General features: G+C 39.3%; 1 protein-coding gene and 1 pseudogene across 1 annotated transcript; one reads left to right on the top strand and one right to left on the bottom strand.

Annotated features, from left to right (window-relative positions):
• Positions 1 to 3,180: 3,180 nt before the first annotated feature.
• On the bottom strand, positions 3,181 to 3,511 carry LOC122055054 (annotated as a pseudogene).
• A 1,610-nt stretch (positions 3,512 to 5,121) lies between these two features.
• Positions 5,122 to 5,925, top strand: LOC122055055 (zinc finger protein ZAT5-like). The gene has a single exon (XM_042616454.1). The coding sequence runs from the start codon at positions 5,122 to 5,124 to the stop codon at positions 5,923 to 5,925; it is 804 nt and encodes a 267-aa protein (XP_042472388.1).
• Positions 5,926 to 10,484: the final 4,559 nt, after the last annotated feature.

The following is a 10,484-nucleotide window of genomic DNA, read 5'->3' on the forward strand; positions in this document are numbered from 1 at the left end:
ACATGACAATCTTTATGAGCTCATCTTGAGAACATTATCAACCTAGATTATTAGGACACAGTTTCCTTCTATAATCAACAACACACACTATAAGTAATATCATTTTCCAACTTATCGAGCTTATTGATTCATCGAACTAAATCTCACCCATTGATAAATTAAAGAAATAAATATCAAATATATGTGCTTGTTATTATATCAGGATTAAGAGCACACACTTCCATAATAACTGAGGTATTTGTTCCTTTATAAAGTCAGTATAAAAGAAACGACCTCAAATGGTCCTACTCAATACACTCTAAGTGTACTAGTGTAATTATATAGTCAAGATAAACTAATTCCTAATTACACTATGACCTTCCAATGGTTTGTTCCTTTCCATTTTGATCATGAGCTACTGTTTATAATTTATAAGGTATTGATAACATCATCTTCTGTATGTGACACCACATACTATGTTATCTACAATATAAATTAATTGAACAACTACAACAAATGTAGATGATTTAACCAAAATGTGATTCTTTATTCGAAATAAATGTTTACAAAAGCTTAGGCTTTCAGTATACACTCTAACAAACCATTGCTCTATCTCCACCATTAAGAAGTTTTCGATCCTTGATTTCCAAAGATCGAAACTAGTAGATGTGTACAGTGGAGCCACCCTTGTGTCAAATCCAAGTCCATCTTGGAATTGCATCTTAAAGTTGAGCTTCTTGAATTCTTTGACTTTGATGAATTTGCTCCAACTTCTTCACCCTCTAGCTCTGCTTGTTTTGTTTGCCCCTTCCGGCGATGATTCCGGTGAAGAGCGGCCTCGCTCTGATACCACTTGTTGGGACCGAAAAGTAGCTAGAGGGGGGGGGGGGGGGTGAATAGCTCGTCGCGTGCTTCGTGGTTGGCGTTGCTTGTTTCTTCAAAGATGTGCAGCGGAAATGTACAAGAAACAAAATACAACGCTAACAAATAGATTTTACTTAGTATCCACCTCACAAGAGGTGACTAATCCAAGGATCTACACACTCACGCATCCTCCACTATGAAACACACTCCTCTACGGTAACTACAGAAGGCGGAGAAGCCTTTACAAACTCTCAATACAAGAAGAAAGGAAAGTATATGAAATACAAGCAAAAGCTTACAATAAACCCTAACCCTAACTTCTCTTCTTGCTTTTGATCCGCCTCTTGACTTGGAAGAACCTCCAAGAATCTTCAAGAACAGGCGATCTGAACTTGAGAGAGAGTTGTGGAGTCGCTGGTGAAGATCGGAGATGAATCGTGTAAGCCTTGCTGAAGGAAACGCTCGCCTGCAGCTAAATACGATGCTAATGGTCGGATCCTGATCGATTGGATTACTCCCAATCAATCAGGGAGGCTTTGGATCGATCAACTGATCGATCCAGAGTGCCTATGTGCTCTCTGGAATAGCCTGGATCGATCGGCTGATCGATCCAGGGCTTATCGCGCACAAACAGCAGCTCCCAATCGATCCACTGATCGATTGGGACCTTTGGATCGATCCACGGATCGATCCAAAGGGGTTCTGTTTGTGGGGACTCACCCGATCGATCAGCTGATCGATTGGGCATGATCCAATCGATCGGCTGATCGATCCAGATCTGCTGGATCAATCGGCTGATCAATCCAGATCTTGGTTTTTGCCCAAAAGCAAGTCCAAAGCCCCCTAAACCAACATCCATTCAACCATGACTTGTTGGTACATAAAACCTAGCATCTGGTCACCCTTGACCAGCTTGGACTCTCTCACCAAGTGTCTGGTCAATCCTTTGACCCACTAAGACTTTTCTCCTCTTGCCAAGTATCCGGTCAATCCCTTTGACCTATTTGGACTTTCACCAGATGTCTGGTGAACCTTGACCCATTTGGATTTCCTCGTGCCTGGCTTCACTCACCAGGACTTCCCTTCTGCCTAGCTTCACTCACTAGGACTTTCACCTGGCTTCACTCACCAGGATTTCCCTTCTGCCTAGCTTCACTCACTAGGTCTTCTCATCTGCCTGGCTTCACTCACCAGTTCTTTCACCTAGCTTCACTCACTAGGGTTTCCTTCTGCCTGGCTTCACTCACCAGGACTTTCACCTAGCTTCACTCACTAGGATTTTCAGTCAAGTATCCAGTCAACCTTGACATACTTGACTCTCCTTCACAATCTCCCCACATGAACAATTGCTCTTGCAATGTTCATGTGTTGTCTACAAGTATTGTCAAACATCGAAACCAAATCATCAAGACTCGAGCTTGACTCACTTCAAGCCCAGTCAAACAGGTCAACCTTGACCTAGGGAATATTGCACCAACAAGGAACTCCTCCCAAAGTTCTTTAACTGAGTCATAACTGCCAATTCGATTGTCTTCTTGGGGCAGAAGAACACTCAGTAGACGGAACTCTACTTTGCCGTTTGTCATGAAGTCATTCTGCTCATTTTTGCTCCAAAGATGTTCTTCGAGTTCTTCTCCATTCTTGTTTATGTTTTTATTTGTTTAAAATTAATGTGTGTTCCTTGCTAAGTTTGGTAGCAAGAGATTCGAATTTGTAACATGTAGGCTATTCACCCCTCTCTAGCGTGCCTCTCTGGACCTACAATTGATATCAAAGTTAGACTATTTTAGAAGGACTAACCGTATGCTAAAGTAAGAAGATGATGGTTGAATCAAATATTCATCCACTAAAGTTCGAGGGGGAGTTCATACTTTAGAAGTGTTGTATGGAGGTATTCTACAAGACTAACTTTGAAATTCTCTTTACTGTCAAATATGATTTTGTAGCACTCAGAGATCAACACAAAGAGGAAAAAGTAGAACACACTTTGTACTTTCATTTACAAATTCTATTTTTACTATTTGTGCTTAACTGCTGTAAGATGTCACTCTGCCTTCACGAAGGAGTTCGTTTAGTGAGCTTTATATCGCCTTGGATCAGCAACCTCCTAGGTTGCAAACCAAGTAAAATCTTTTGTCTCTTCTCTATTTTGTTTATGTTTTTATTTATTTAAAATTAATGTACAGTATGTTCCTTGCTAAGTTTGGTAGCAAGAGATTCAAATTTCTAACTTACAGGTTATTCACTGCCCTTCTGGCCAACATACCTGGACCTACATTTGTAATATTCAATCTAGTGCTCTTCATCCTTGATCATCTTCGAGGTAGAGGATCATAGTTACTTTCCGGTAGTAGACCCATAATAAAAAAAGTTTTTGTGATTGTTCCAGAAGAAATGAAACAAAAGATAGGGTAGAACTATGACAGTTATTGTACGAGGTCTACCCATTGCTAGATGTAGAGGCGCATAATAGATCGATATGAACATCAAGAGCTGTCCCATAATAAAACCAGTTGTTGCTGCTACCTCCTCCTCGGTTCCTCCTTCCATAGCCCGAGCTCGAAGAAGGAAGAGATAAGAGGGCCGACCCTATGGAGAATGTAGTCAGAAATCCATAATAGAGTCCGACCAAAACGACCGAATTTATTATCTTTATGCATGAAGATAATAAATTCGCCGGGCAAGATAGTGATTATCCTGTGGGCTAACAACTGAGAGGGGAGATTGGATTAATAAAAGAGGGATTAATTTTTATACAACTATATATATATTTATATAAACTCTATACTCTCTAACCAAGAAAGAAAAAAATTATATATATGAACTTCAATTCTAATCTTGTAAAAAAGAAAAGAGATTTTTTTCAGAAAAGAAAATCTCTTGGAAGAAATCAAAATTAACAGAATAGGACGTTGATATATACAAATTAAGACCTATAAATACCAGAAATACTAAAATTACTCTAAATAATATAAAAATAGAAATTACTAAAAATAATAATAAAATCTTCAGAGGCTCAGTTGAGAGCATAAATGGTGGAATTTGGATCTGAAAATTGGTAGTTATGGCTTCCAGTAATAAATATAGATTTTATAATTCTATACGCCTGAGATTCGACAAAATCTGATTCTAAATTTTGAGTCAAAAGTTATGTCCCTTTAAAATTTAGATAGATCCTACATCTGTCACTCGCAAAGCTTATCTGCATCTGTCACTCGCAGAGCTTATCATCTCCAATAATCTGCACAATTAATGAGTAACCTTCACAAGCAAGCCATTCATTAGAAACATCTAATTTAATCAATTTGTATAAAACCCTATGATTATATTAATCCTAATCATAAGAGGGAACTAATTTCCCAACAATAATTACTCTCGGTGGTGTTTCCCATAGGCCTTTTTTTCACATTCATCGGATTTGAGAATTGAGGAAACTTAATCTTGATGGTGGAGGTCAGCCAATGGTAAAGATCTCTCCGGTTCGATTTAATTATCATGAAATGAGTTTTTTGGGGAAAAAAACACTATAGAAATAAATATTAAAGGGTTCGCGGCTTTTGTACGTTAAAAAGCGTATAAATAAATATTTTTGTACAGAATTATATTATATTAAATCCTGCTATTTGTTAGCCTCAATGGAAATGTACCATTACAAGCATGCATTAATCAGCTAAATATAATAAACGAGGTGATATATTAGTTTAATTAGTTTCCTAGCTAGCCTAATCATGAGCGTTAGATGTTCTATCTCTATCAGACTATCACCATTAAACTTGTTTGCAACATCTGTATATCTTTTAAACGATAAACAACGAAAGGTGGTGGTGTAACGTAGATAGAAACTATGTTCATTAGCTCAACTGTCCAATTAAGTAACTCAAATTGACAAATTAAACCATGCATGCAGTTAATTCCCGCGTCTCCAGCCTTGCCACATAAAGAGAGTCTAATTATAAAAGATGGTGTTAGTGAAATATTAAGAAGGTCCACTCCAGGATTAGCCATTTTTGTTGGACTCGTATACTCCGTCCTCTCTGTCCTTTGCTCTTGTTCCTCCCTTCACTCCACACCTCTGCCTCTGCATCACCACCAAATTAATCCTAATTAATCCCCTACGTGATACCGTTGCATTCACTCCTTTTAATTGCATATATACATCCTCACTTCCGTGTAATTACTAGTAATTAATTAATTAATTAATTAATCTTCTTAATTAATTGTTTAACCTTTTTTACGACTCCATCTTCTCCTCCGATGGAGATCATGGAGATGGAAATAATGGAAACCCCAGATGAAGCGGCCTCCGACCCCGCTGACATCGCCGCCGCATTGGTCAAGGGCAAGCGCACCAGGCGCCAAAGGCTCCCTACGCCAGCTGCCGACTCCTCCGCCTCGTCCGCGGCCTCTGCCTCCGTCGTCGACGTCGTCACCGAGGAGGACGAGGACGTAGCCAACTGCCTCATTCTGCTCGCGCATGGCCCCGCCTTCGAGGTCTGCCCCAAAAGAACTCCGAGCGCCGCCGCGCCCAACAAGTTCACCAGTAAGCGGTTGGCCGAGGCTACCTCCGCGGCCGACGGCGGCCGCGCCGGGTACTGCGTTTACGAATGCAAGACGTGCGGAAAGTGCTTCTCCTCGTTCCAGGCGCTCGGCGGCCACCGCACCAGCCACAAGAAGCCCAAGTCCACGCCGGCGCTAGAGAAATCCACGGCGGAGGAAGAGGCTGCTGCGGCGGCGGATCATCATATGCTGCGGATGGGCGTGAATAATTATGCTTTCGCGAAGCCGAAGGCGCCCGTGAAGGTCCATGAGTGTGCCATCTGCGGGACCGAGTTCAGCTCCGGACAGGCGCTGGGCGGTCACATGAGGCGGCACCGGCCGCTGCCGCCGACCGGCGACGTCAAGAAGGAGAAGAGCTTTATTAACCTTTCGTTGGATCTAAACCTCCCGGCGCCCGAAGACGAGATGCAGAGACCACAGGTTCCCCCAGCAACGACGTCGTTCTCCTATGCGGCCGGAAAGGGACCTCTAGTGTTGCCGGGGACAGCACCGGCATCGGCATTGGCGGTCGACTGCCATTACTAACATCATGTGGCTCGGCGTCGTTGATTTATTCTTGGTCAAAATTTAATTGATTCCTTGGGTCTAATTTTCATTTGATTATTTAATGTTGGGTAGCTACATTTGTTTGATTAATTGATGGTCATTGTAAGTGTGATGATATGTTTTCTTCATTGCATCTTTAATATATATACTTCATATGTGGGGTGAGGAGAGATAACAAAGATCAAACAAGGAATGAATGAATTCTGCTTTATTATTCTAATTTATCTTAACCGTAATCACGTAGCATACATCAAAAATAATCACAGTTCATGAGAATTTTCAAGACTGTAATGTATGGCCTACAGAGAGCTACACTCAATGAGAAGCAAAAGCTAAACTATATATATATAGAACTATAAATGTTGAAAAAAAAAAAAAGAAGAGTAAAACCTTTTATAATATTGCATGCCGCTCCTATCATCAGCAGGCCGAAAGAAGTTAGTTAATATTTTTTTTCAAGTGTCAATAATGTGCTATTTATCATAAATAGATCCTAAAACTCACAAATGTAATGTTAATTAGAAGAAAGCAAAATGGACCACTGGACATATATATAGAGACGTTGAATAGAGTAAGGTTGTTGATGTGGAAGAAAGGAACAATGCAGGTGAAGGTGGATGTAACATATCAACAGATAGTTTCAGGGAAAAAAAATCCCTCTCATCTCTGAGTTAATTTGACGGTCAACTATAAATTGACTTTACAATTTATCTCTCATCCTATAATTTGAGGACAGATTATGAAGATTATGAAGGACGTCTATAATGAGCATGAATACACCAGAGAGGCTGAAGAGACAAACACAAGCAACAATTTTGTGAAGTCATGAAAGGGGAAAGTCATGCTAAGAGGAATGTCGATGTGGAAGGTACAACAAGTGGTTAATGTCCATTGAAGGAGATGAGAAGACATTGGCAGGGACAAATTGCCAAGGTAGGGTGGATGATGGAGATGAATCAATTCATCATTGAGACATAGAATGACGAAGTGAGGATAAAAAGAGATGCACACTACAAAAATATTCTGGACTAATGGAATTTTCTGTCGGAATTCTATCAATATATTCAGTTACTGATAAAGTTCCGACGGAAACTCATTTGTCCAGAGATGATTCGTTGGAAATGATTTTCTGATGGAATTTACGTTTTCGTCATAAAAATTTCCGACAGAATACATATTTCGTCGATAAATTTCTCAAATATTTGCTGACGGAAATAGTGTCTCCAACGGTACACACGGCTAGAAATACTGTTTGGACAACTAGCATGTTTCAACAAAAATACTATTTCTGTCGGTAATTACCGATTGAAATAGAGCTTTCCGTCGGTAATTACTGATGGAAACAATGTTTTCGTTAGTACTTAATAAATGGAATTATTGACAGAAATCACTATTCCATCGGTAATTACCGACGGAAAGAATAGTTTTCGTCGAAAAATATCAATAAATAGTAACAATACGGAATAGGGAATCCCAACAGAAATAGTGTTTCTGTCGATAAAAAAATTAAAAATAAAAATGTTGCATTCGCGATATACACAAGCGATAACATTTCATACATACAAACATCACATTTTACAAATCCATACATGTAATCACATTTTACACATCCTAACAATCCATACATACAAACAAACATAATTCTAACAAATCATATATCACAAACACAAATAAACTTATATAGACACAAATAAATTCGTACAAACAAATAATCTTGTGGATAAAAACAAATATGATATAAACAATACACAAACACAATAATAGAAAGAAAACACAAACATAATAAGCCTTGTATGCCCGACCGACATTAGGGTTGTTTAAATTTATCTCATATATCTTGATATCAAGTGGAGTGATAAGTTCTCCCAGTCTGGCTAGTCCTTGGGGTTGATCGACCGTATACAGAGAGACTTGTACCCAAAGAATGGGGAACTATAAGTTCCTAAAGTCCGATCGACTACTAGGCCGACCGACTTTATGCTGAGAGCCATAGTGCTGAGTGAGGAGTTGAGTCTTGGTGAGAATAACCCGTTCAGATGCATATATTTTGACTTTTACTGTTATCTTGACTTTGACCACCATCTCACTTTGACTTTAACTGACACATCATCTCTAGGTGCACTTACAACATACCTTATCGCCCCCACGGGTTGGATCAGCTGGAAGGGTGTCTGATGCTGGCAACGGAGGTTCAGGGGTCGAGGGTTGCCAGTTGCACACGGGCGTAAAATCTCGGTCTGCTGCGCTTTAAATTCCACTCGACCCCCAGTCACCCCTCCTGCCCAGCTTAACCGTGATTTACCCCATCTGGATATATGTGGGGTTGGACCCAGGGGGCCGCTAAGGTGGCGGTTTCACCTTTTTGCAACTTACAACGTACCTTATCACTAGCCTCCTTTTAAAGTCTAGTCGAAGGAGGCTAATGTCCAACTGATTGGATCTGAGTCTAATTATTGCCTGATCACCCGATTTACTAGGCCGATAGGATGACCATGCTTCAGCTCGCCTTTAAACGCTGTAGTCAACTTTATTTTTATCTAAAAAAATGCATATTAGATGCTTGACATGTTAGGAAATGCACCGATGATACGCGGGAAAACGCTTTTAGCGAAATGATTTGAGTTGTCTTGTCCATCATAAATGTCCATTGATAGATAAGCGTCATGTGCCGCATTATCTCATTTTTTGAAGCAACAATTGACGCATGCCTTTTCGTAAGACTAATAGTGCTTCCTCCTTTCTAATCGCACGACTAACAATGATCAAACTATTTCGATCCAATGGTCGAGATTGGAAAATCTTTTATGATTTATGTTTAAAAACCCTAAGCGTCATGTAAACATACTACCTACACTTCGTCTTCTTCGATCTTCTCTTCAAGTGATTTTCGCCAATGACCTCCCTCTCTTGCGACCTGCAGTAGTAAGTTCTTTATCCGATCTTCCTTTGTTTCTCTTCATCCATCCATGGCTCAAGAAATATTTGCTTCCTAGTACACCTTTACCCGTTTTGACTTTGACAACTATGGCTTAGAAATTTTTCATCTTGCTTTAGAAATCCCAAAAAACTTTAGTATTCACATTCCAACCTCTCAATAATTTAGGGATGGACTGTGAGAGATGTATAGAATGTAATTATTTTTTACTACAATAATGTATGAATGCGCAAGGGAGGCTGAAGAGACCGACACAAGCAACAATTTTGTGAAGTCATGCTAAAAGGAATGTCGATGTGGAAAGGACAACAAGTGGTTAATGTCCATGGAAGGAGAGGAGAAGACATTGGCAGAGACAAATTGCTAAGGTAGGGTGGATGATGGAGACGAATCAATTGATCATAATGACGAAAGTGAGGATGAAAAGAGACGCAAGTCACATTTATGCAACTTTTTTGGAATTAACAAAATTATTGAATGATCTATTGTGCAATTAGTATTTGATAATATATAATACATATTTAACTAATTTAATTGGTGTACATGACATGGGAAACAATGTCTTCTTCTGGTTGTATACAACTTTTTATATATATTTTGATAATATGATTTAAGTTAGATTTTATTTTATTTTTGGATACGTGCATCAAGTGTACACTTACTTAAAATAATGCATGTGGAGTGTATGGATCTTATTGACTCAAAGGGATTGATTTGGGTTTTGCTCAACAGCTCAACAGCTTAGAACGAATAATGGAGTTTCGGAGGAACTAGTGAACTCTAGACCATTGAGCATTGATTGGTTATCATTGCAATCATGGAGATTATTTACTTAATGGTTCAATAACTTAGGAAGTCTAACTCTAGGGCATGGAGCATTTAGTGGTGGGCTCGTACACATTGAGGATCAAATGACATGGACCAAACATTTAGGGTGTGTTTGATTTAGGATCATCATGGATAATCTTGATTATCTGTTTAGTTTGAGGTTACCATGTTTTGCCGACTTAGGAGTAGCTTTAGGAATGCATGTGAATATGATGAAGTCAACTCTTTTTATAGCAGATAATGAGTCTCGAGATGGAATATATTCATATGCTTTCTCAGGTTCTGAGGGCTATTCTACTATTCTAATATCTAAGTATGCCTCTAGCTGTGACAGCTCGGAGTTATAAACTATGCTATGTTTATTAATACTTCGACCATATCATAAAGGCCAGAGTGGAGCTGATTTAAGTTGTTCTTCAAGGAGATGAATGCATATGGTTAATCATTTTTCTAATTCCAACATTGCTTCTAGTTAAAATTATTAAGTTATGCAGGCTTATACCTGAGGGTCTAATAGAGTTGGAACCAAGCCCTCTTGACAAAGATCTTGTGGGACATACATGTTAAGGCTAATTCACTATGGGCCAAGTGGATAAATGAAGTATATCTTAGGAATCAATTTGCATGGAAGTGGCAATCAAGAAAGGAAGACTCACCAATTCACCATTATAGGATCATGTTGGTATTGTATTTGGATGTTCAAGTGCCGTTTCAACAATGGATACTTGGCGAGACCATAGATTGATTGGTTTGAGTGTATTTTAGTATGTTTATT

The sequence above is a fragment of the Zingiber officinale genome, chromosome 3B (assembly GCF_018446385.1).
Source record: "Zingiber officinale cultivar Zhangliang chromosome 3B, Zo_v1.1, whole genome shotgun sequence".
NCBI classification, from domain to species: Eukaryota; Viridiplantae; Streptophyta; class Magnoliopsida; order Zingiberales; family Zingiberaceae; genus Zingiber; species Zingiber officinale.